At 45.7% G+C, this 27,835-nt stretch overlaps 1 protein-coding gene and 1 long non-coding RNA gene across 4 annotated transcripts in view; one reads left to right on the top strand and one right to left on the bottom strand.

The window, feature by feature from the left end:
- Positions 1-6,393: 6,393 nt before the first annotated feature.
- Positions 6,394-7,552, bottom strand: LOC127910128 (uncharacterized). Of its 2 annotated transcripts, none has more exons than XR_008073988.1 (3): positions 6,874-7,125; positions 6,513-6,677; positions 6,394-6,447 (listed from the first exon to the last, which is right to left on the bottom strand). It is a non-coding gene; the product is annotated as an uncharacterized LOC127910128 (long non-coding RNA). The 2 variants fall into 2 exon arrangements; XR_008073987.1 differs by adding an exon at positions 7,526-7,552 and having other exon boundaries at positions 6,402-6,677; positions 6,874-6,970.
- A 5,057-nt stretch (positions 7,553-12,609) lies between these two features.
- Positions 12,610-27,835, top strand: part of khdrbs1b (KH domain containing, RNA binding, signal transduction associated 1b) — a 35,565-nt gene continuing 20,339 nt past the window's right edge. For both annotated transcript variants that reach the window (XR_008073588.1, XM_052472877.1), the window contains exons 1-4: positions 12,610-12,946; positions 15,908-16,032; positions 17,251-17,367; positions 20,716-20,862. Coding sequence is in view for 1 of the 2 variants with exons in the window: in XM_052472877.1 (XP_052328837.1) it covers positions 12,850-12,946; positions 15,908-16,032; positions 17,251-17,367; positions 20,716-20,862 (486 nt within the window). In the remaining variant the exon portion in view is untranslated. The remainder of the gene's footprint in view (positions 12,947-15,907; positions 16,033-17,250; positions 17,368-20,715; positions 20,863-27,835) is intronic.

Raw genomic sequence — 27,835 nt, 5'->3', positions numbered from 1 at the left:
CCTCTTCAAAGGGGGGGACACTCTTGACCCAAACTGCTACAGACCTATATCTATGCTACCATGCCTTTCTAAGGTCTTCGAAAGCCAAGTCAACAAACAGATTACCGGCCATTTCGAATCTTACCATACCTTCTCTGCTATGCAATCTGGTTTCAGAGCTGGTCATGGGTGCACCTCAGCCACGCTCAAGGTCCTAAACAATATCTTAACCGCCATCGATAAGAAACATTACTGTGCAGCCATATTCATTGATCTGGCCAAGGCTTTCGACTCTGTCAACCACCACATCCTCATCGGCAGACTCTACAGCCTTGGTTTCTCAAATGATTGCCTCGCCTGGTTCACCAACTACTTCTCTGATAGAGTTCAGTGTGTCAAATCGGAGGGTCTGCTGTCCGGACCTGAACCCACAGGGTTCAATTCTTGGACCGACTCTCTTCTCTGTATACATCAATGAGGTCGCTCTTGCTGCTGGTGAGTCCCTGATCCACCTCTATGCAGATGACACCATTCTGTATACTTCTGGCCCTTCTTTGGACACTGTGTTAACAACCCTCCAGGCAAGCTTCAATGCCATACAACTCTCATTCCGTGGCCTCCAATTGCTCTTAAATACAAGTAAAACTAAATGCATGCTCTTCAACCGATCGCTACCTGCACCTACCCGCCTGTCCAACATCACTACTCTGGACGGCTCTGACTTAGAATACGTGGACTACAAATACTTAGGTGTCTGGTTAGACTGTAAACTCTCCTTCCAGACCCATATCAAACATCTCCAATCCAAAGTTAAATCTAGAATTGGCTTCCTATTTCGCAACAAAGCATCCTTCACTCATGCTGCCAAACATACCCTTGTAAAACTGACCATCCTACCAATCCTCGACTTTGGCGATGTCATTTACAAAATAGCCTCCAATACCCTACTCAACAAATTGGATGCAGTCTATCACAGTGCAATCCGTTTTGTCACCAAAGCCCCATATACTACCCACCATTGCGACCTGTACGCTCTCGTTGGCTGGCCCTCGCTTCATACTCGTCGCCAAACCCACTGGCTCCATGTCATCTACAAGACCCTGCTAGGTAAAGTCCCCCCTTATCTCAGCTCGCTGGTCACCATAGCATCTCCCACCTGTAGCACACGCTCCAGCAGGTATATCTCTCTCGTCACCCCCAAAACCAATTCTTTCTTTGGCCGCCTCTCCTTCCAGTTCTCTGCTGCCAATGACTGGAACGAACTACAAAAATCTCTGAAACTGGAAACACTTATCTCCCTCGCTAGCTTTAAGCACCAACTGTCAGAGCATCTTACAGATTACTGCACCTGTACATAGCCCACCTATAATTTAGCCCAAACAACTACCTCTTTCCCAACTGTATTTAATTAATTCATTTATTTTGCTCCTTGCACCCCATTATTTTTATTTCTACTTTGCACATTCTTCCATTGCAAAACTACCATTCCAGTGTTTTACTTGCTATATTGTATTTACTTTGCCACCATGGCCTTTTTTGCCTTTACCTCCCTTCTCACCTCATTTGCTCACATTGTATATAGACTTGTTTATACTGTATTATTGACTGTATGTTTGTTTTACTCCATGTGTAACTCTGTGTCGTTGTATCTGTCGAACTGCTTTGCTTTATCTTGGCCAAGTCGCAATTGTAAATGAGAACTTGTTCTCAACTTGCCTACCTGGTTAAATAAAGGTGAAATAAAAATAAAAAAATAAAATAAAAAACGTATTCACTTATTCACTATATAACTTATTCACTATATAACTTATTCACTTATTCAATATATAACTTATTCACTTATTCACTATATAACTTATTCACTATATATCTTTTAAGGGGGGGTGAGAAGGATTACTTTATCCTATCCTAGGTATTCCCACCTCTTTAAGGAATACCTAGGATAGGATAAAGTAATCCTTCTCACCCCCCTTAAAAGATTTAGATGCACTATTGTAAAGTGGCTGTTCCACTGGATGTCATAAGGTGAATGCACCAATTTGTAAGTCGCTCTGGATAAGAGCGTCTGCTAAATTACTTAAATGTAAATGTAACTATATAACTTATTCACTATATAACTTATTCACTTATTCACTATATAACTTATTCACTTATTCACTATATAACTTATTCACTATATAACTTATTCACTATACCACTTATTCACTTATTCACTATATAACTTATTCAATATATAACTTATTCACTTATTCAATATATAACTTATTCACTTATTCACTATATAACTTATTCACTTATTCACTATATAACTTATTCACTTATTCACTATATAACTTATTCACTTATTCACTATATAACTTATTCACTATATAACTTATTCACTTATTCAATATATAACTTATTCACTAACTTATTCACTTATTCACTATATAACTTATTCACTATATAACTTATTCACTATATAACTTATTCACTTATTCACTATATCACTTATTCACTATATAACTTATTCACTTATTCACTATATAACTTATTCACTATATAACTTATTCACTTATTCACTATATAACTTATTCACTATATAACTTATTCACTATATAACTTATTCACTTATTCACTATATCACTTATTCACTATATAACTTATTCACTTATTCACTATATAACTTATTCACTATATCACTTATTCACTATACCACTTATTCTTTTCTTAGTTTATATGAGAGAGAGAGAGAGAGAGAGAGAGAGGAGCGCGCGAGAGAGAGACAGAGGAGCGCGAGAGAGAGACAGAGGAGCGCGAGAGAGAGAGACAGAGGAGCGCGAGAGAGAGAGACAGAGGAGTGAGAGAGAGAGAGAGAGACAGAGAGAGAGAGAGGAGCGAGAGAGGAGCGAGAGAGAGACAGAGAGAGAGAGAGGAGAGAGAGAGAGAGAGAGAGAGAGAGAGAGAGAGAGAGAGAGAGAGAGAGAGAGAGAGAGAGAGAGAGAGAGAGAGAGAGCGAGAGAGAGAGAGAGAGAGAGAGAGAGAGAGAGAGAGAGAGAGAGAGAGAGAGAGAGAGAGAGAGAGAGAGAGAGAGAGAGAGAGAGAGCGCGAGAGAGAGACAGAGGAGAGCGAGAGAGAGAGACAGAGGAGCGAGAGAGAGAGACAGAGGAGAGAGAGAGAGAGAGAGAGAGAGAGAGAGAGAGAGAGAGAGAGGAGCGAGAGAGAGACAGAGAGAGAGAGAGAGAGAGAGAGGAGCGAGAGAGAGAGAGAGAGAGAGAGAGAGAGAGAGAGAGAGAGAGAGAGAGGAGCGAGAGCGAGAGAGAGAGAGAGAGGAAGAGAGAGAGAGAGAGAGGAGCGAGAGAGAGAGAGAGAGAGAGAGAGGAGCGAGAGAGAGAGAGAGAGAGGAGAGAGAGAGAGAGGAGCGAGAGAGAGAGGAGCGAGAGAGAGAGCGACAGAGAGAGAGAGAGAGGAGCGAGAGAGAGAGAGACAGAGAGAGAGAGACAGAGAAGCGAGAGAGAGAGAAAGAGAGACAGAGAGAGAGAGAGAGAGAGAGAGAGAGAGAGAGAGAGAGAGAGAGAGAGAGAGAGGAGCGAGAGAGAGAGGAGCGAGAGAGAGAGAGACAGAAAGAGGGAGAGAGAGAGAGAGAGAGAGAGAGGAGAGATCTTAAGTGACGCATGCTAACCAAACTTTGTGCTTGCATCAACATCGTTTTTTTTACTCGAAAAAACAATTCAGACAACTTTATGTCAAACCAGGAAAATCTAAAATTATTCTCCCTCTGTCTTCAGTAATAGCTGCCCTCTGACTCCTCAGCATCGTCACACAAACCAAAGAACACTCATATTCAGAGAGGGAGAGACAGAGGGAGGGAGGGAGGGAGAGAGAGAGACAGAATACCTGACCACTGTGACTGCCCCAAAATAAGGAAAGCTTTGACTATGTACAGACTCAGTGAGCATAGCCTTGCTATAGAGAAAGGCTGTCATAGGCAGACATGGCTCTCAAGAGAAGACAGGCTCTGTGCTCACTGCCCACAAAATTAGGTTTTTAGTTTAGTTTATTTTATTTTTACAGGGACAGTGCACATTAATCAACGTTTCAGTAAAAGTGCCGGTTTTAGCCAGCCGGCTAATTTTCAACCGCAGTCCCTGGGCAGGTTATTAAAAACAATTACAATATAGACAATAGCACCATAGACATAGCAACATAGGACAAGCAAGACATAGCATACAGACAGAGCAACATAGGACAAAAAGCATCAAGACAAAATTCATAAAAGCAACAAAGTGTTTCCACACCTCACAAGCTACAGACAACAGACAACAGACAACATGGAAAGCGGCAACACACAGCTGGGACCATGTTCACAAATCTGATTGACCTTTAGCCATGTCTTCAAGCATTTTGTGAAAGTGTGATATGTGGTGCAGTTATGTGTGTCTGATGGCAGTGTATTCCAGACATGGGAAGCTCTCACAGAGAATGCAGATTTACTAAAGGTGCTTTTTCTTAGGGGAACTATACAGTCACCTCTCATGGCAGACCTTGTGGATCTGCTGCCATATGTCTGGGTTTTCTGTTTAACAAAAATATTGAGTGGAGGGGGAGCCAGGCCATTAAGGATCTTGAATACAAGACATGCGTCGGTGGAAACTGAGATGCACTTCCTAATCAACTGCCAAACGTATGACCATATTAGAGACACATATTTCCCTCAGATTACACAGACCCATAAAGAATTCGAAAACAAACCCAATTTTTATAAACTCCCATATCTACTGGGTGAAATACCACAGTGTGCCATCACAGCAGCAAGATTTGTGACCTGTTGCCACAATAAAAGGCCAACCAGTGAATAACAAACACCATTGTAAATACAACCTATATTTAAGTAAACATTTGTTTCCCATGCCAATATAGCCCCTGAAATTGAAATTGAGAGAGAGAGATGTGCGAAACAGAAGAAATAGAAGTAGAGAGAGAAAGAGAGTGAGGTATGCAAAACAGGAGAGAGAGAGAGATGCAGAGAAAGAGAAGAGATGCAGAGAGACAGATGTAGAGAGAGAGAGAAAACAGAGAGAGAGAGGGTAGAGAGAGAGATGCAGAGAGAGAAAGGGTAGAGAGAGAGATGCAGAGAGAGAGAGGGTAGAGAGAGAGAGAAAACAGAGACAGAGGGTAGAGAGAGAGATGCAGAGAGAGAGAGGGTAGAGAGAGATGCAGAGAGAGAGATGCAGAGAGAGAGAGGGTAGAGAGAGAGATGCAGAGAGAGGGTAGAGAGAGAGATGCAGAGAGAGGGTAGAGAGAGAGATGCAGAGAGAGAGAGGTGTTAGAGAGAGAGAGAGGGTAGAGCGAGAGATGCAGAGAGAGAGGGTAGAGAGAGAGAGATGCAGAGAGACAGGGTAGAGAGAGAGAGATGCAGAGAGAGAGAGGGTAGAGAGAGAGAGATGCAGAGAGAGGGTAGAGAGAGAGATGCAGAGAGAGAGGGTAGAGAGAGAGATGCAGAGAGAGAGGGTAGAGAGAGAGAGGGTAGAGAGAGAGAGAGATGCAGAGAGAGAGAGGGTAGAGAGAGAGAGATGCAGAGAGAGAGAGGGTAGAGAGAGAGAGGGTAGAGAGAGAGATGCAGAGAGAGAGAGGGTAGAGATAGATATGCAGAGAGAGAGGGTAGAGAGAGAGATGCAGAGAAGTGAGATAATCGAGTGATAGAAGCTGGGGGGGTAGTGTGGGTGTTAAAGAGCTAAACAGGTGTGACAGAACAGAAAGGTTCCCGTGTCCTCGTGGCGATGCTAAACTGAGCATGACCCCTCTCCTGACCCTGGCTAGTGCTCTCACCGCCATGCATTTTTGTCCTTTAATGGGAGGCGAAGGGGAAGACTGTGCTTATTCTTTATTTTTCATACAAATTTCTAATTCAAGAACATTAACTTTTCAAGTCTGCCCTTGTTGACTACAAGGACCCTTGTTGACTCCTAGGACCCTTGTTGACTCCTAGGACCCTTGTTGACTCCTAGGACCCTGACTTCTTTGTGAGGACCTAATTTAGGGAGTGAAAGAGGATTATTAAGGGCAAGACTGAAGGCAAAGGAGAGATTTATCTGATTTGGGACTGTACCCACCTGCCAAGAAAAAGTAATTCCTCGTTTTATGAGCCAATTGAAATTCAGTTCCATGCAGGCCACCCATGAAACACAGAACACCGGACTAATAAATCATAACCCCTCCCCCTTCATGGCACACCATGAAATTCTGTAAACGAATCTGTGCACCAAAATGTGTTTAGATATGTGGTAAAGCCCCTTTATAATAAAACCATAATTAATTTTACTAGGCAAGTCAGTTAAGAACAAATTCTTATTTTCAATGACGGCTTAGGAACTGCCTGTTCAGGGGCAGAACGACAGAATTGTATCTTGTCAGCTCAGGGGTTTGAACTTGCACCGCTCTAACCACTAGGCTACCCTGCCGCCCCTCCACTCTAACCACTAGGCTACCCTGCCGCCCCTCCTCTCTAACCACTAGGCTACCCTGCCGCCCCTCCACTCTAACCACTAGGCTACCTGCCGCCCCTCCACTCTAACCACTAGGCTACCCTGCCGCCCCTCCACTCTAACCACTAGGCTACCCTGCCGCCCCTCCACTCTAACCACTAGGCTACCCTGCCGCCCTTCCACTCTAACCACTAGGCTACCCTGCCGCCCCTCCACTCTAACCACTAGGCTACCCTGCCGCACCTTCACTCTAACCACTAGGCTACCCTGCCGCACCTTCACTCTAACCACTAGGCTACCTGCCGCCCCTCCACTCTAAGCACTAGGCTACCCTGCAGCCCCTCCACTCTAACCACTAGGCTACCCTGCCGCCCCTCCACTCTAACCACTAGGCTACCCTGCCGCACCTTCACTCTAACCACTAGGCTACCTGCCGCCCCTCCACTCTAACCACTAGGCTACCTGCCTCCTCTACACTCTAACCACTAGGCTACCCTGCCGCCCCTCCACTCTAACCACTAGGCTACCTGCCGCCTCTACACTCTAACCACTAGGCTACCCTGTCACCTCTACACTCTAACCACTAGGCTACCTGCCGCCCCTCCACTCTAACCACTAGGCTACCCTGCCGCCTCTCCACTCTAACCACTAGGCTACCTGCCGCCCCTACACTCTAACCACTAGGCTACCTGCCGCCTCTACACTCTAACCACTAGGCTACCTGCCGCCCCTCCACTCTAACCACTAGGCTACCTGCCACCTCTACACTCTAACCACTAGGCTACCTCCCACCCCATTATACAGCTCCCCAATAGGCTACCTGCCGCCCCTCCACTTTAACCACTAGGCTACCTGCCACCTCTACACTCTAACCACTAGGCTACCTCCCACCCCATTATACAGCTCCCCAAAAGGCTACCTCCCACCCGATTATACAGCTCCCCAATAGGCTACCTGCCGCCCCTACACTTTAACCAATAGGCTACCTGCCGCCCCTACACTTTAACCACTAGGCTACCTGCCGCCCCTACACTTTAACCACTAGGCTACCTGCCGCCCCTACACTTTAACCACTAGGCTACCTGCCTCCTCTACACTCTAACCACTAGTGAATCATTCTAATTGCTAATTGGTGATGGAATTCCCTCCAAGCAGACCTAAAACTACAGGACCTGGTGTCCCTAGACGAGGTCAAAGGACAAATACATGAAGAGGTTGTTGAGACATGTAGCTGTTTCTAGTTGTCACTAGTTTGTGTTGCCTTACGTAAGGAAGCGTGTTGTTTTACTTCACACACACACACACACACACACACACACACACACACACACACACACACACACACACACACACACACACACACACACACACACACACACACACACACACACACACACACACACTGTTTGTTTCCTGTAGTATTTGTGCGGTTGTCTTACGTTGTTTGTGTTTTTTATTGTTGTTGTTTTTAAATCCCCACAGGAGACCTTTTGCCTCTTGCCAGGCCGTCGTCGTAAATAAGAAGGTGTAGTTTTTTTAATTGACTAGCCTGGTTAAATAAAGATTACGTTAAAATAAATGTAACTGGGGAGTAATGACTGTTTTGACCACACAGCGGCAGCATGCATTCTAAAATGCATTTTGTCTGAGGCTTCCTGGTCAGGCCCCCAGTCATACTGTAGCTTGCCTTGACAACACGCCAGGGTTTAAATCCTGGGGGCACCGAGGGTTGTTCAGTCATACTGTAGCCTACCTTGACAACACGCCAGGGTTTAAATCCTGAGGGCACCGAGGGTTGTTCAGTCATACTGTAGCTTGCCTTGACAACACGCCAGGGTTTAAATCCTGGGGGCACCGAGGGTTGTTCAGTCATACTGTAGCTTGCCTTGACAACACGCTAGGGTTTAAATCCTGAGGGCACCGAGGGTTGTTCAGTCATACTGTAGCTTGCCTTGACAACACGCCAGGGTTTAAATCCTGGGGGCACCGAGGGTTGTTCAGTCATACTGTAGCCTACCTTGACAACACGCCAGGGTTTAAATCCTGGGGGCACCGAGGGTTGTTCAGTCATACTGTAGCTTGCCTTGACAACACGCCAGGGTTTAAATCCTGGGGGCACCGAGGGTTGTTCAGTCATACTGTAGCTTACCTTGACAACACACCAGGGTTTAAATCCTGGGGGCACCGAGGGTTGAGAGACAGAGACAGAGAGAGAAAGAGAGAGAGAGACAGAGAGAGAGAGACAGAGAGAGAGAGACAGAGAGAGAGAGACAGAGAGAGAATTCCAATTGGCTATACTAAAACTCTTTAACATCATACTTAGCTCTGGCATCTTCCCCAATATTTGGAACCAAGGACTGATCACCCCAATCCACAAAAGTGGAGGCAAATTTGACCCCAATAACTACCGTGGAATATGTGTCAACAGTAACCTTGGGAAAATCCTCTGCATTATTATTAACAGCAGACTCGTACATTTCCTCAATGAAAACAATGTACTGAGCAAATGTCAAATTGGCTTTTTACCAAATTACCGTACAACAGACCATGTATTCACCCTGCAAACCCTAATTGACAACCAAACAAACCAAAACAAAGGCAAAGTCTTCTCATGCTTTGTTGATTTCAAAAAAGCCTTCGACTCAATTTGGCATGAGGGTCTGCTATACAAACTGATGGAAAGTGGTGTTGGGGGTAAAACATATGACATTATAAAATCCATGTACACAAACAACAAGTGTGCGGTTAAAATTGGCAAAAAACACACACATTTCTTCACACAGGGTCGTAGGGTTAGACAGGGATGCAGCTTAAGCCCCACCCTCTTCAACATATATATCAACGTATTGGCGCGGCACTAGAAAAGTCTGCAGCACCCGGCCTCCCCCTGCTAGAATCCGAAGTCAAATGTCTGCTGTTTGCTGATGATCTGGTGCTTCTGTCACCAACCAAGGAGGGCCTACAGCAGCACCTAGATCTTATGCACAGATTCTGTCAGACCTGGGCCCTGACAGTAAATCTCAGTAAGACCAAAATAATGGTGTTCCAAAAAAGGTCGAGTCACCAGGACCACAAATACAAATTCCATCTCGACACTGTTGCCCTAGAGCACACAAAAAACTATACATACCTTGGCCTAAACATCAGCGCCACAGGTAACTTCCACAAAGGTGTGAACGATCTGAGAGACAAGGCAAGAAGGGCATTCTATGCCATCAAAAGAAACATAAATTTCAACATACCAATTAGGATTTGGCTAAAAATACTTGAATCAGTCATAGAGCCCATTGCCCTTTATGGTTGTGAGGTCTGGGGTCCGCTCACCAACCAAGACTTCACAAAATGGGACAAACACCAAATTGAGACTCTGCACGCAGAATTCTGCAAAAATATCCTCCGTGTACAACGTAAAACACCAAATAATGCATGCAGAGCAGAATTAGGCCGATACCCACTAATTATCAAAATCCAGAAAAGAGCCATTAAATTCTACAACCACCTAAAAGGAAGCGATTCACAAACCTTCCATAACAAAGCCATCACAAACAGAGAGATGAACCTGGAGAAGAGTCCCCTAAGCAAACTGGTCCTGGGGCTCTGTTCACAAACACAAACACACCCTACAGAGCCCCAGGACAACAGCACAATTAGACCCAACCAAATCATGAGAAAACAAAAAGATAATTACTTAACACATTGGAAAGAATTAACAAAAAACAGAGCAAACTAGAATGCTATTTGGCCCTACACAGAGAGTACACAGCGGCAGAATACCTGACCACTGTGACTGACCCAAAATTAAGGAAAGCTTTGACTATGTACAGACTCAGTGAGCATAGCCTTGCTATTGAGAAAGGCCGCCGTAGGCAGACATGGCTCTCAAGAGAAGACAGGCTATGTGCTCACTGCCCACAAAATGAGGTGGAAACTGAGCTGCACTTCCTAACCTCCTGCCCAATGTATGACCATATTAGAGAGACATATTTCCCCCAGATCACACAGATCCACAAAGAATTCGAAAACATATCCAATTTTGAAAAACTCCCATACCTACTGGGTGAAATTCCACAGTGTGCCATCACAGCAGCAAGATTTGTGACCTGTTGCCACAAGAAAAGGGCAACCAGTGAAGAACAAACACCATTGTAAATACAACCCATATTTATGCTTATTTATTTTATCTTGTGTCCTTTAATTATTTGTACATTGTGTATATATATATATATATATATATAATATGACATTTGTAATGTCTTTACTGTTTTGAAACTGTTGTATGTGTAATGTTTACTGTTCATTTTTGTTGTTTTTCACTTTATATATTCACTTTGTATGTTGTCTACCTCACTTGCTTTGGCAATGTTAACACATGTTTCCCATGCCAATAAAGCCCTTGAATTGAATTGAATTGAATTGAATTGAGAGAGAGGAACGAGAGAGAGAGACAGAGAGACAGAGAGAGAGACAGAGAGACAGAGAGAGAGAGAGAGAGAGAGAGAGAGAGAGAGAGAGAGAGAGAGAGAGAGAGAGAGAGAGGAGAGACAGAGAGACAGAGAGAGAGAGGAGCGAGAGAGAGACAGAGAGACAGAGAGAGAGAGAGAGAGAGAGACAGAGAGAGAGAGAGAGAGACAGAGAGAGACAGAGAGACAGAGAGAGAGAGGAACGAGAGAGAGAGAGAGAGAGAGGGAGAGAGAGAGAGAGAGAGAGAGAGAGAGAGAGAGAGAGAGAGAGAGAGAGAGAGAGAGAGAGAGAGAGAGAGAGAGAGAGAGGAGCGAGAGAGAGAGAGCGACAGAGAGACAGAGAGAGAGAGGAGCGAGAGAGAGACAGAGAGACAGAGAGACAGAGAGAGAGAGACAGAGAGAGAGACAGAGAGAGAGAGAGAGAGAGAGAGAGAGAGAGAGAGAGAGAGAGAGAGAGAGAGAGAGAGAGAGAGAGAGAGAGCGAGAGAGAGACAGAGACAGAGAGACAGAGAGAGAGAGGAGCGAGAGAGAGACAGAGAGACAGAGAGAGAGAGACAGAGAGAGAGAGAGAGAGAGAGAGAGAGAGAGAGAGAGAGAGAGAGAGAGAGAGAGAGAGAGAGAGAGAGAGAGAATTGTTCTGAGAGAAAGCTTGGAAGTAGAGTTGACCAATGGCTTGGAGGTAGAGTTGACCAATGGCTTGGAGGTAGAGTTGACCAGTAGCTTGGAGGTAGAGTTGACCAGTAGCTTGGAGGTAGAGTTGACCAGTGGCTTGGAGGTAGAGTTGACCAGTAGCTTGGCAGTAGAGTTGACCAGTGGCTTGGAGGTAGAGTTGACCAGTAGCTTGGAGGTAGAGTTGACCAGTGGCTTGGAGGTAGAGTTGACCAGTGGCTTGGAGGTAGAGTTGACCAGTGGCTTGGAGGTAGAGTTGACCAGTAGCTTGGCAGTAGAGTTGACCAGTGGCTTGGAGGTAGAGTTGACCAGTATCTTGGCAGTAGAGTTGACCAATGGCTTAGAGGTAAGAGTTGACCAGTGGCTTGGAGGTAGAGTTGACCAGTAGCTTGGCAGTAGAGTTGACCAATGGCTTAGAGGTAGAGTTGACCAGTGGCTTGGAGGTAGAGTTGACCAGTGGCTTGGAGGTAGAGTTGACCAGTAGCTTGGCAGTAGAGTTGACCAATGGCTTAGAGGTAGAGTTGGCCAATGGCTTAGAGGTAGGGTTGACCAGTGGCTTAGAGGTAGAGTTGACCAGTGGCTTAGAGGTAGAGTTAAAAATGGCCAGTTGGCCCAGCATCGTACGTGTTAGGGTTTGGCCGGGGTATGCTGTCATTGTAAATAAGAATTTATTTCTTAATAACTCACTGTCCTAGTTAAATAAACGTTAATAACATACTTTGAAATTATATCAGGCTATGTAAGCTAAATGTACAAACAAAAAAATATATTAAACAAATATCCTAAGGTATAATCTTTTCGAAAGTACTAATGTTACTGTCCCCACTACAACATAAATACATGTAATTTTGTCCTTGAAACATATAAATGAAGCACTATCGAATTCATTCCTATGGGACTGTGGGACTGTGTTTCAGAGGAGTGCCAATATGGCCGCCGAGTGGGTTTTACAGCCTCTCATTGGCCAATACATAGCATCAGCGATCCATGGTTTATATACATCATTGGCTGCATCGCGCTGAGCTCACTTCCGTGTATTCTTTATTCGACGGACCGCATGCTTCCGTCCCCATTTTCATAAAGTCAAGGCGCCGCGACAGGAGCACCTATCCGCAGTTGTCAGTAGCGGTGCGCTATAGCAGCGAGAGCTCTACATGCGAAGACGTGGACATTAAAGTGGACTATTTCTTCTTCTGTTTATTTATCTTTTTCTACCCACTGAAAGCTTGATTTTTAATTGCACATTTTGCATTACGAACTGATTTTTAAACTCAAAAATGGAGAATCAAGAAAGCGAGTATCTCCCGGAGCTTCTCGCGGAGAAGGACCGTATGGATGTCTCGTTTACGCACGCTATGAAACTTTTATCTACAGGTAAAAACACATTTTATTGGCAAATGTCCCGCCTCGAGTAAAATGATTGATATTTTAGCCTTTGCGATAAGATATATATATATATATATTTTTTTTAAAGGTGCGTTTTGACAACGACGCACCTTGACTAGACGGGACCGCTGACGTGGGTCTGCAAACCGTCGACCCGTCACCCCACTGCACTTACAGGGTGACACGGTCTAGACACAGGTTAACAACCCGGTTGAATGATACTGTGAAATATAGCTTTTATGGAGTTTGTGTATTTCCATGCGCACATGGTAACCTATCCGAAGTCTCGCCCTATCGCATACTCTATGCATCTCTATTTTCAGTGGTCTTTCTGTGCGCTCAAACCAGAGACCGTGGTGGGACGTTCTGGCGTCTTTGTGTGGCAGATAACTCCATTATTATGTGGTCGTTGCCCACAGCAAACACGCACAAAATACCATGTTTTCTGCCCCCTCGGCAGGTGGTGCAGAAACCTTTTGCATTTCTAATGTGGGTGAGTGCACAGAGAAAAACAATTCATAGTTGCATGTGTCTTTAAAACGTTTTTATAAATCGCATATTACCCTTTGTGATGGTTCATTCTGAGTAGCCTACTATTGAAGCAAAAGGTGTGTGTGTGTGTGTGTGTGTGGCGAGACAAGCACGTTTTGTTCGGACTCTTGGTTTGACTAGCAAACAACCGCACAAGGGGCTGATTTATTGACGTTTAAGAGAAAACAATAACCATTTCAAATATTTCTGGAATTTATTTTACATTTGCCAAATACATTTAAAAATGCACAAGAAACACATGTTAATACGTCTGTAAATGTATTTGTAATTATATATTTTTCTACAACGGGGTCAGTTTGATACAGTGTAACTGTGTGACGATAGCAGTGTAACAATTAAGCAGTTTGTCTGCCTAAACACGGTGGAAGTGACTCGGTTAGTTACGAGATGCTACCATTTCTGGGTTGATTTTTTTCTTATTATATATATATATATATAGATTTTTTTTGGGGGGGGGCTGGTTTCACGAACACATTTGAATACTAGTCCTGGACTAAATGGCAGGCTCAGTGGGGATTCTCCAAGGAAATAACGGTTACTCTGTCCGGGAAACAGGCCCTTTCAGTTCAGTCAAATGTGTAAAATATTACAGCTGAACTCTATTTTGAAAGGCTGAAATCTGGAGAAGCACAGCACTGAGTGATTTAACATGGTTGAAACGGTGTGTAGCCTGGTGTTCCAGCTGGATCTGTCCTTTCCACCCATGTGTTTTGCGTTATAATCCAGACCTCCTGGAATGGACATCTAGTGCAGTACCGTAACCCACCACTTGGTGGAGGTAGTTTATAGGTTGTTTAGCCTTATGACCGTATCAAGACCCTCTGGTGGCTGTCAGTACCTTTTTGAGTTCACAGATGAAGGAATGATGGTTCATTGTTGCTTGAAATTGAAAAGTGTCCTGGTTTATTGTCTCGTAAAATACTGTGTACTCAAAACATACTGTGTACTCAAAACATACTGTATACTCAAAACATACTGTATACTCAACGTTTCAGGTGGGTTGCCACCAGGTCTATCAGTGAGTCACAATGCAAAAAAAATAATATTCCGTATATCTCACTTTGTCCCTCATATAATTTTTGTCCAGTACTGCTAATAATTACCATTTTAAAACGTCTTCTCTTTATAGTGCTAGATGTGGCTAGCCTGTTAGATAGTGGCTAGCCTGTTAGATAGTGGCTAGCCTGTTAGATAGTGGCTAGCCTGTTAGATTGTGGCCAGCCTGTTAGATTGTGGCTAGCCTGTTAGATTGTGGCCAGCCTGTTAGATTGTGGCCAGCCTGTTAGATTGTGGCCAGCCTGTTAGATTGTGGCCGGCCAGCCTGTTAGATTGTGGCCGGCTAGCCTGTTAGATTGTGGCCGGCTAGCCTGTTAGATTGTGGCCGGCTAGCCTGTTAGATTGTGGCCGGCTAGCCTGTTAGATTGTGGCCGGCCAGCCTGTTAGATTGTGGCCGGCCAGCCTGTTAGATTGTGGCTGGCCAGCCTGTTAGATTGTGGCCGGCCAGCCTGTTAGATTGTGGCCGGCTAGCCTGTTAGATTGTGGCCGGCTAGCCTGTTAGATTGTGGCCGGCTAGCCTGTTAGATTGTGGCTGGCCAGCCTGTTAGATTGTGGCTGGCCAGCCTGTTAGATTGTGGCTGGCCAGCCTGTTAGATTGTGGCTGGCCAGCCTGTTAGATTGTGGCTGGCCAGCCTGTTAGATTGTGGCTGGCCAGCCTGTTAGATAGTGGCCAGCCTGTTAGATAGTGGCCAGCCTGTTAGATAGTGGCCAGCCTGTTAGATAGTGGCCAGCCTGTTAGATAGTGGCCAGCCTGTTAGATAGTGGCCAGCCTGTTAGATAGTGGCCAGCCTGTTAGATAGTGGCTAGCCTGTTAGATAGTGGCCAGCCTGTTAGTGGCTAGCCTGTTAGATAGTGGCTAGCCTGTTAGATAGTGGCTAGCCTGTTAGATAGTGGCCAGCCTGTTAGATAGTGGCCAGCCTGTTAGATAGTGGCTAGCCTGTTAGATAGTGGCTAGCCTGTTAGATAGTGGCCAGCCTGTTAGATAGTGGCCAGCCTGTTAGATAGTGGTCAGCCTGTTAGATAGTGGCTACTGTAGTGGGACAATGCAACGTGTCAGTGTGTCACTAGCTGGTCAAAGGATAGTATATAACAATATACTACATGCCTAGGTGCCTTTGAGTGGTACAGTACCTGTGTGGCAGGTCCATGAAGTTTAGATTAGTACAGAAGACACAGCTGCTAGCGACCCTCTGACTCCCGGCTGTTAGTGTAGTTGACACGTTTGCGCGTGGCATACTGAGACGCTGTCATGACTTGAGGCTCTTTCATGTGTGTGACTTCTAACCGTAACTGCATCGGTACAACATAGTAAGATTTCGTGGTTTGAATTCTCCCTTGTAGAAATCGAGAGAGTCCAGAAAGGTGAGCCCAAGAAGGAAGGAGGAGACTCGTATCTGGACCTTTTCACCGTCAAGAATATCAAACTGAAGGAACGCGTGCTCATACCCGTCAAACAGTATCCGAGGGTAAGCCTTCCACCCCTCTCGTCTCCTGACCTTCACTCAGCAGCAGGTGTCTGGGAGTATGCAAGCTCTCAGCCATGCTTTAGGGGGGGGGGGCTCCAAATCAAACGTTATTTGTCACGTGAGACGAATATAAATGTAGACATTACCCGGGAAACGCTTATTTACAAGCCCTTATCCAACAGCTCTTGTTTTTTTTTTTATTTTTGAAGAGATTAAGAAACTGTTGGGTTAAGGCCTTGTGAGGAAGTGTTTCAGTGGGAGGTAAAACATGTCAGTCAAATGTTTCTCCCCGAGGGACAATGATCAGTGGGTTTTAAAAAAAATAGATTTCCTCCACCCTCATTATTTAAAGTGGTACTAAACCTCTGTGTTTCCATGGTGATTACATGGCTGGCGGGACGCTTTACTGTGTGTGTGTGTGTGTGTGTGTGTGTGTGTGTGTGTGTGTGTGTGTGTGTGTGTGTGTGTGTGTGTGTGTGTGTGTGTGTGTGTGTGTGTGTGTGTGGGCCAGTCTGGCTGGCGGCTTGCACAATTGTTTCCGTTATAGTTGCTTCATGTTTCAAATACTTTTTGATTGTGTAATTCCTGACACCTAGTTGAAGGTCTTCCGCATGTCGTATTGGAAAAGGTCATAAGACCCACTCTGAAAACACTGCTTTACGCAACTGGTACCGAAGAACAGTGTCTTTTCAACACTCTCTAGAAGCCTTATTCACTGACCCGTCAACATAGTTTTTGTTGAAATCACATGGAAACATTCAGTGTGCGGGACGTTGACTCAGTTTGGAAAACGGATTTTAGATTTGAAGAAAGTCATCAAAACTAAGGGAATTTAGTCTTTTTTTTTTTCAGCCAAGTTTTAACTATAAAATTCAATGATGTGAGATCTGTTGATTTCATGCTAGTTAACAACCAAATGTGTAAAAAAATAAAATAATGTTTAAACATTTTGTTAATGACGTCTGTTCCCAGTGGGATGTGGAACTCTCGTTTGGTAATGATTATTTTTGTAGTCCTGTAATGTTTAAACGGGCTTCATTTGTTGGCTGACCTGGTCTTGTTTGTTCTGTCTCAAGTACCATACCAGCACCTCAGGGCAACCAGCACCTCAGGGCAACCAGCACCTCAGACTTCTGAAGCCATCTGCTTCTCCACATGCTGTTACACAAGGAATCCTCTTCTGTAGTCTAAAGCTCTTCTTGTTTGTCCTGTTTCCAGTTCAACTTTGTGGGGAAGATTCTTGGCCCTCAGGGCAACACAATCAAACGCCTTCAGGAAGAGACTGGGGCCAAAATCTCTGTACTTGGCAAAGGCTCCATGAGGGACAAAGCCAAGGTGAGAGAGCTGACATGTATACTTCACACCTGCTATCCACCTGTTACACACACACACACACACACACATCCACCTGTTACGCACACACACGTTATCCACCTGTTACGCACACAGCGGAGGGAGTCTGGCCACAGATGTCCTACAGGGGGAGGGAGGGAGTCTGGCCACAGCTGTCCCACAGGGGGAGGGAGGGAGTCTGGCCTGGCCACAAAAGGCCTACGGAGGGAGGGAGTCTGGCCTGGCCACAGCTGTCCTACAGGAGGAGGGAGGTAGTCTGGCCACAGCTGTCCTACAGGGGGGAGGGAGGGAGGGAGGGAGGGAGTCTGGCCACAGCTGTCCCACAGGGGGAGGGAGGGAGTCTGGCCTGGCCACAACAGGCCTACAGGGGGAGGGAGGGAGGGAGTCTGGCCTGGCCACAGCTGTCCTACAGGAGGAGGGAGGTAGTCTGGCCACAGCTGTCCTACAGGGGGAGGGAGGGAGGGAGTCTGGCCACAGCTGTCCTACAGGGGGAGGGAGGGAGGGAGTCTGGCCACAGCTGTCCTACAGGGGGAGGGAGGGAGGGAGGGAGTCTGGCCACAGCTGTCCTACAGGGGGGGGAGGGAGGGAGTCTGGCCACAGCTGTCCTACAGGGGAGGGAGGGAGGGAGTCTGGCCACAGCTGTCCTACAGGGGGGGGGAGGGAGGGAGGGAGTCTGGCCACAGCTGTCCCAGAGGGAGGGATGGAGTCTGGCCACAGCTGTCCTACAGGGGGAGGGAGGGAGGGAGTCTGGCCACAGCTGTCCTAGGGGGGGAGGGAGGGAGTCTGGCCACAGCTGTCCTAGGGAGGGAGGGAGGGAGTCTGGCCACAGCTGTCCTAGGGAGGGAGGGAGGGAGTCTGGCCACAACTGTCCTAGGGAGGGAGTCTGGCCACAGCTGTCCTACAGAGGGAGGGAGTCTGGCCACAGCTGTCCTACAGAGGGAGGGAGTCTGGCCACAGCTGTCCTAGGGAGGAAGGGAGTCTGGCCACAGCTGTCCTAGGGAGGAAGGGAGTCTGGCCACAGCTGTCCTACAGAGGAGGGAGGGAGTCTGGCCACAGCTGTCCTACAGAGGAGGGAGGGAGTCTGGCCACAGCTGTCCTACAGAGGAGGGAGGGAGGGAGTCTGGCCACAGCTGTCCTACAGAGGAGGGAGGGAGTCTGGCCACAGCTGTCCTACAGAGGAGGGAGAGAGTCTGGCCACAGCTGTCCTACAGAGGAGGGAGGGAGGGAGGGAGTCTGGCCACAGCTGTCCTACAGAGGAGGGAGGGAGGGAGTCTGGCCACAGCTGTCCTACAGAGGAGGGAGGGAGGGAGTCTGGCCACAGCTGTCCTACAGAGGAGGGAGGGAGTCTGGCCACAGCTGTCCTACAGAGGGAGGGAGGGAGGGAGTCTGGCCACAGCTGTCCTACAGAGGAGGGAGGGAGGGAGTCTGGCCACAGCTGTCCTACGGAGGGAGGGAGTCTGGCCACAGCTGTCCTACGGAGGGAGGGAGTCTGGCCACAGCTGTCCTACAGGGGGAGGGAGGGAGGGAGTCTGGCCACAGCTGTCCTACGGAGGGAGGGAGTCTGGCCACAGCTGTCCTAGGGAGGGAGTCTGGCCACAGCTGTCCTACAGGGGGAGGGAGGGAGGGAGTCTGGCCACAGCTGTCCTACAGAGGGAGGGATGGAGTCTGGCCACAGCTGTCCTACAGGGGGAGGGAGGGAGGGAGTCTGGCCACAGCTGTCCTAGGGGGGGAGGGAGGGAGTCTGGCCACAGCTGTCCTAGGGAGGGAGGGAGGGAGTCTGGCCACAGCTGTCCTAGGGAGGGAGGGAGGGAGTCTGGCCACAACTGTCCTAGGGAGGGAGTCTGGCCACAGCTGTCCTACAGAGGGAGGGAGTCTGGCCACAGCTGTCCTACAGAGGGAGGGAGTCTGGCCACAGCTGTCCTAGGGAGGAAGGGAGTCTGGCCACAGCTGTCCTACAGAGGAGGGAGGGAGTCTGGCCACAGCTGTCCTACAGAGGAGGGAGGGAGTCTGGCCACAGCTGTCCTACAGAGGAGGGAGGGAGTCTGGCCACAGCTGTCCTACAGAGGAGGGAGGGAGTCTGGCCACAGCTGTCCTACAGAGGAGGGAGGGAGTCTGGCCACAGCTGTCCTACAGAGGAGGGAGGGAGGGAGTCTGGCCACAGCTGTCCTACAGAGGAGGGAGGGAGGGAGTCTGGCCACAGCTGTCCTACAGAGGAGGGAGGGAGGGAGTCTGGCCACAGCTGTCCTACAGAGGAGGGAGGGAGGGAGTCTGGCCACAGCTGTCCTACAGAGGAGGGAGGGAGGGAGTCTGGCCACAGCTGTCCTACAGAGGGAGGGAGGGAGGGAGTCTGGCCACAGCTGTCCTACAGAGGAGGGAGGGAGGGAGTCTGGCCACAGCTGTCCTACGGAGGGAGGGAGTCTGGCCACAGCTGTCCTACGGAGGGAGGGAGTCTGGCCACAGCTGTCCTACAGGGGGAGGGAGGGAGGGAGTCTGGCCACAGCTGTCCTACGGAGGGAGGGAGTCTGGCCACAGCTGTCCTAGGGAGGGAGTCTGGCCACAGCTGTCCTACAGGGGAGGGAGGGAGGGAGTCTGGCCACAGCTGTCCTACAGGGGGAGGGAGGGAGGGAGTCTGGCCACAGCTGTCCTACAGAGGAGGGAGGGAGTCTGGCCACAGCTGTCCTAGGGAGGGAGTCTGGCCACAGCTGTCCTAGGGAGGGAGTCTGGCCACAGCTGTCCTAGGGAGGGAGTCTGGCCACAGCTGTCCTAGGGAGGGAGTCTGGCCACAGCTGTCCTAGGGAGGGAGTCTGGCCACAGCTGTCCTAGGGAGGGAGTCTGGCCACAGCTGTCCTAGGGAGGGAGTCTGGCCACAGCTGTCCTAGGGAGGGAGTCTGGCCACAGCTGTCCTAGGGAGGGAGTCTGGCCACAGCTGTCCTACAGAGGAGGGAGGGAGTCTGGCCACAGCTGTCCTACAGAGGAGGGAGGGAGTCTGGCCACAGCTGTCCTACAGAGGAGGGAGGGAGTCTGGCCACAGCTGTCCTACAGAGGAGGGAGGGAGGGAATCTGGCCACAGCTGTCCTACAGAGGAGGGAGGGAGGGAGGGAGGGAATCTGGCCACAGATATATGAAGGGATTGTTAGTTGCACCTGCCTAGCCCAGAAAGTGAGGGTAGATGTATCTCACCTGGTTTACACCTTTTTTAAAGGTTATGAACAGTCCGTGGTCACCTGATAAAGGCCATGTTGTCTAAAAGACTGTGTCATAGGTTACATAGACCCGGACCGAGGTGGCTCGTGTTCCTCAACGAGCTCTGGAACTGTCTTGTGTTTTCAGGAGGAGGGTCTGAGGAAAGGTGGCGAGGCCAAGTACGCTCACCTGTCTATGGAGCTGCATGTCTTCATCGAGGTGTTTGCCCCCGTGCCCGAGGCTTACCTACGTATGGCGCACGCCATGGAAGAAGTCAAGAAGTTCCTGTTTCCTGTGAGTGGATTCGACTCTTAAGTGTGGTGGTTCTCTGTAAGCTGCTGTTTTTGTTTGTCACCTTTCATTGCCTTGTTCCGACCCTGCAGTACACTCTTACACAAATAAAATAAACAAATAAAATAAACGTGCGAGTTGAAACCAAATAACCAGCCTCGACTGTGTTCGCTAGTGACACGTGTTTGTAGAATTAATACATTTTCAGTTCTGGTGCTTCACCAAATGAGGTCCTAAGTGAATGTTATTATTAGACTGACATTCTTTAAGATGATACAGCACATCTCATAAGGCCTTCTTATTTTGGATGGTGTAGTTTTACCCTAATACAGTGTCATAAAACTGATAGTTTTACAGGCCACATCAAACTACATGTCCCATGATGCTGGCTTTCAGTGCTCTGTGATTCCGGTTGGAATCCGGCCACACTGGGGATATTAAGCATTTAGCCTTTTCATTCACCCGCATTCAGAATGACTGTCGGGATTAGGATGACTAATTCATGACACGACCTAAACCATATCCTCTGGAACAAACATTTCAGAATGATTTAGAAAAATGTGTTTTATTTGATATTTGAGTAGCACACGATGAATTTAGCAATCAATTTCCATGCAAAAAATATATATATATTGAAACAAACAAATCCAAATGAATATAATTTTTTTTTTTTTTTTTAATGCTGGGAAATGTAATAATGCTGAGTTTAGGATTCGTTTGACCACTGGTTATCAACATCAACACTGGAGTGTTTTTACACCTGGTTATCAACATCAACACTGGAGTGTTTTTACACCTGGTTATCAACATCAACACTGGAGTGTTTTTACACCCCTGGTTATCAACATCAACACTGGAGTGTTTTTACACCCCTGGTTATCAACATCAACACTGGAGTGTTTTTACACCTGGTTATCAACATCAACACTGGAGTGTTTTTACACCTGGTTATCAACATCAACACTGGAGTGTTTTTACACCTGGTTATCAACATCAACACTGTGTTTTTACACCTGGTGTTTTTACTGGAGTGTTTTTACCTGGTTATCAACATCAACACTGGAGTGTTTTTACACCTGGTTATCAACATCAACACTGGAGTGTTTTTACACCTGGTTCAACATCAACACTGGAGTGTTTTTACACCTGGTTATCAACATCAACACTGGAGTGTTTTTACACCTGGTTATCAACATCAACACTGGAGTGTTTTTACACCCCTGGTTATCAACATCAACACTGGAGTGTTTTTACACCTGGTTATCAACATCAACACTGGAGTGTTTTTACACCTGGTTATCAACACCTGGGAGTGTTTTTACACCTGGTTATCAACATCAACACTGGAGTGTTTTTTTTTCAACACTGGAGTGTTTTTACACCTGGTTATCAACATCAACACTGGAGTGTTTTTACCTGGTTATCAACATCAACACCCCTGGTTATCAACATCAACACTGGGAGTGTTTTTACACCTGGTTATCAACATCAACACTGGAGTGTTTTTACACCTGGTTATCAACATCAACACTGGGTGTTTTTACACCTGGTTTTCAACACTGGAGTGTTTTTACACCTGGTTATCAACATCAACACTGGAGTGTTTTTACACCTGGTTATCAACATCAACACTGGAGTGTTTTTACACCTGGTTATTAACATCAACACTGGAGTGTTTTTACACCTGGTTATTTTTACACCTGGTTATCAACATCAACACTGGAGTGTTTTTACACCTGGTTATCAACATCAACACTGGAGTGTTTTTACACCTGGTTATCAACATCAACACTGGAGTGTTTTTACACCTGGTTATCAACATCAACACTGGAGTGTTTTTACACCTGGTTATCAACATCAACACTGGAGTGTTTTTACACCTGGTTATCAACACTGGAGTGTTTTTACACCTGGTTATCAACATCAACACTGGAGTGTTTTTACACCCCTGGTTATCAACATCAACACTGGAGTGTTTTTACACCCCTGGTTATCAACATCAACACTGGAGTGTTTTTACACCTGGTTATCAACATCAACACTGGAGTGTTTTTACACCCCTGGTTATCAACATCAACACTGGGTGTTTTTACACCTGGTTATTCAACACTGGAGTGTTTTTACACCTGGTTATCAACATCAACACTGTTTTTACACCTGGTTATCAACATCAACACTGGAGTGTTTTTACACCTGGTTATCAACATCAACACTGGAGTGTTTTTTCAACATCAACACTGGAGTGTTTTTACACCTGGTTATCAACATCAACACTGGAGTGTTTTTACACCCCTGGTTATCAACATCAACACTGGAGTGTTTTTACACCTGGTTATCAACATCAACACACTGTTTTTACACCTGGTTATCAACATCAACACTGGAGTGTTTTTACACCTGGTTTTTACACCTGGTTATCAACATCAACACTGGTTATCAACATCAACAGTGTTTTTACACCCCTGGTTATCAACATCAACACTGGAGTGTTTTTACACCTGGTTATCAACATCAACACTGGAGTGTTTTTACACCTGGTTATCAACATCAACACTGGAGTGTTTTTACACCTGGTTATCAACATCAACAGTGTTTTTACACCTGGTTATCAACATCAACAGTGTTTTTACACCTGGTTATGCAGTGTTTTTACACCTGGTTATCAACATCAACACTGGAGTGTTTTTACACCTGGTTATCAACATCAACACTGGAGTGTTTTTACACCTGGTTATCAACATCAACACTGGAGTGTTTTTACACCCCTGGTTATCAACATCAACACTGGAGTGTTTTTACACCCCTGGTTATCAACATCAACACTGGAGTGTTTTACACCTGGTTATCAACACTGTTTTACACCTGGTTAGTGTGGTTTTCAACACTGGAGTGTTTTTACACCTGGTTATCAACATCAACACTGGAGTGTTTTTACACCCCTGGTTATCAACATCAACACTGGAGTGTTTTTACACCTGGTTATCAACATCAACACTGGAGTGTTTTTACACCTTCAACACTACACCCCTGGTTATCAACATCAACACTGGAGTGTTTTTACACCCCTGGTTATCAACATCAACACTGGAGTGTTTTTACACCTGGTTATCAACATCAACACTGGAGTGTTTTTACACCTGGTTATCAACATCAACACCTGGTTATCAACATCAACACTGGAGTGTTTTTACACCTGGTTATCAACATCAACACTGGAGTGTTTTTACACCTGGTTATCAACATCAACACTGGAGTGTTTTTACACCTGGTTATCAACATCAACACTGGAGTGTTTTTACACCTGGTTATCAACATCAACACTGGAGTGTTTTTACACCTGGTTATCAACATCAACACTGGAGTGTTTTTACACCTGGTTATCAACATCAACACTGGAGTGTTTTTACACCTGGTTATCAACATCAACACTGGAGTGTTTTTACACCTGGTTATCAACATCAACACTGGAGTGTTTTTTGTTTTTATCTGGTTATCAACATCAACACTGGGTGTTTTTACACCCCTGGTTATCAACATCCCTGGTTATCAACATCAACACTGGAGTGTTTTTACACCTGGTTATCAACATCAACACTGGAGTGTTTTTTTTACACAGTGTTTTTACACCCCTGGTTATCAACATCAACACTGGAGTGTTTTTACACCTGGTTATCCTGGTTATCAACATCAACACTGGAGTGTTTTTTTACACATCCCCTGGTTATTAACATCAACACTGGAGTGTTTTTACACCCCTGGTTATCAACATCAACACTGGAGTGTTTTTACACCCCTGGTTATCAACATCAACACTGGAGTGTTTTTACACCCCTGGTTATCAACATCAACACTGGAGTGTTTTTACACCTGGTTATCAACATCAACACTGGAGTGTTTTTACACCTGGTTATCAACATCAACACTGGAGTGTTTTTACACCTGGTTATCAACATCAACACTGGAGTGTTTTTACACCTGGTTATCAACATCAACACTGGAGTGTTTTTACACCCCTGGTTATCAACATCAACACTGGAGTGTTTTTACACCCCTGGTTATCAACATCAACACTGGAGTGTTTTTACACCTGGTTTTACATCCCTGGTTACCTGGTTCAACATCAACACTGGAGTGTCAACACTGGAGTTTTACACCCTGGTTATCAACATCAACACTGGAGTGTTTTTACACCCCTGGTTTTCAACCACCTGGTTATCAACATCAACACTGGAGTGTTTTTTGGTTATCAACATCAACACTGGTTATCAACATCAACACTGGAGTGTTTTTACACCCCTGGTTATCAACATCAACACTGGAGTGTTTTTACACCTGGTTATCAACATCAACACTGGAGTGTTTTTACACCTGGTTATCAACATCAACACTGGAGTGTTTTTACACCCTGGTTATCAACAAGTGTTTTTACACCCCTGGTTATCAACACTGGAGTGTTTTTACACCTGGTTATCAACATCAACACTGGAGTGTTTTTACACCCCTGGTTATCAACATCAACACTGGAGTGTTTTTACACCTGGTTATCAACATCAACACTGGAGTGTTTTTACACCTGGTTATCAACATCAACACTGGAGTGTTTTTACACCTGGTTATCAACATCAACACTGGAGTGTTTTTACACCCCTGGTTATCAACATCAACACTGGAGTGTTTTTACACCTGGTTATCAACATCAACACTGGAGTGTTTTTACACCTGGTTATCAACACTGGAGTGTTTTTACACCTGGTTATCAACATCAACACTGGAGTGTTTTTACACCCCTGGTTATCAACATCAACACTGGAGTGTTTTTACACCCCTGGTTATCAACATCAACACTGGAGTGTTTTTACACCCCTGGTTATCAACATCAACACTGGAGTGTTTTTACACCTGGTTATCAACATCAACACTGGAGTGTTTTTACACCTGGTTATCAACATCAACACTGGAGTGTTTTTACACCTGGTTATCAACATCAACACTGGAGTGTTTTTACACCTGGTTATCAACATCAACACTGGAGTGTTTTTACACCTGGTTATCAACATCAACACTGGAGTGTTTTTACACCTGGTTATCAACATCAACACTGGAGTGTTTTTACACCTGGTTATCAACATCAACACTGGAGTGTGTTTTTACACCTGGTTATCAACATCAACACTGGAGTGTTTTTACACCTGGTTATCAACATCAACACTGGAGTGTTTTTACACCCTTTTACATCAACACCTGGTTATCAACATCAACACTGGAGTGTTTTTACACAACATCAACCTGGTTATCAACATCAACACTGGAGTGTTTTTACACCTGGTTATCAACATCAACACTGGAGTGTTTTTACACCTGGTTATCAACATCAACACTGGAGTGTTTTTACACCCTGGTTATCAACATCAACACTGGAGTGTTTTTACACCTGGTTATCAACATCAACACTGGAGTGTTTTTACACCTTTATATCAACACTGGAGTGTTTTTACACCCCTGGTTATCAACATCAACACTGGAGTGTTTTTACACCTGGTTATCAACATCAACACTGGAGTGTTTTTATCAACACCCGGGTTATCAACATCAACACTGGAGTGTTTTTACACCTGGTTATCAACATCAACACTGGAGTGTTTTTACACCCCTGGTTATCAACATCAACACTGGAGTGTTTTTACACCTGGTTATCAACATCAACACTGGAGTGTTTTTACCTGGTTATCAACATCAACACTGGAGTGTTTTTACACCCCTGGTTATCAACATCAACACTGGAGTGTTTTTACACCTGGTTATCAACATCAACACTGGAGTGTTTTTCAACACTGGAGTGTTTTTACACCTGGTTATCAACATCAACACTGGAGTGTTTTTACACCCCTGGTTATCAACATCAACACTGGAGTGTTTTTACACCCCTGGTTATCAACATCAACACTGGAGTGTTTTTACACCCCTGGTTATCAACATCAACACTGGAGTGTTTTTACACCTGGTTATCAACATCAACACTGGAGTGTTTTTACACCTGGTTATCAACATCAACACTGGAGTGTTTTTACACCTGGTTATCAACATCAACACTGGAGTGTTTTTACACCTGGTTATCAACATCAACACTGGAGTGTTTTTACACCTGGTTATCAACATCAACACTGGAGTGTTTTTACACCTGGTTATCAACATCAACCTGGTTATCAACATCAACACTGGAGTGTTTTTACACCTGGTTATCAACATCAACACTGGAGTGTTTTTACACCTGGTTATCAACATCAACACTGGAGTGTTTTTTACACCTGGTTATCAACATCAACACTGGAGTGTTTTTACACCTGGTTATCAACATCAACACTGGAGTGTTTTTACACCTGGTTATCAACATCAACACTGGAGTGTTTTTACATCAACCTGGTTATCAACATCAACACTGGAGTGTTTTTACACCTGGTTTTACACCCTGGTTATCAACATCAACACTGGAGTGTTTTTACACCTGGTTATCAACATCAACACTGGAGTGTTTTTACACCTGGTTATCAACATCAACACTGGAGTGTTTTTACACCTGGTTATCAACATCAACACTGGAGTGTTTTTACACCTGGTTATCAACATCAACACTGGAGTACACCTGGTTTTCAACACCTGGTTATCAACATCAACACTGGAGTGTTTTTACACCTGGTTATCAACATCAACACTGGAGTGTTTTTACACCTGGTTATCAACATCAACACTGGAGTGTTTTTACACCTGGTTATCAACATCAACACTGGAGTGTTTTTACACCTGGTTATCAACATCAACACTGGAGTGTTTTTACACCTGGTTATCAACATCAACACTGGAGTGTTTTTACACCTGGTTATCAACATCAACACTGGAGTGTTTTTACACCCTGGTTATCAACATCAACACTGGAGTGTTTTTACACCTGGTTATCAACATCAACACTGGAGTGTTTTTA

The sequence above is a fragment of the Oncorhynchus keta genome, chromosome 20 (genome assembly GCF_023373465.1).
Source record: "Oncorhynchus keta strain PuntledgeMale-10-30-2019 chromosome 20, Oket_V2, whole genome shotgun sequence".
NCBI lineage: Eukaryota > Metazoa > Chordata > Actinopteri > Salmoniformes > Salmonidae > Oncorhynchus > Oncorhynchus keta.
The sequence above is the reverse complement of the archived record's forward strand: the minus strand, read 5'-3'. Positions and strand labels throughout refer to the sequence as shown.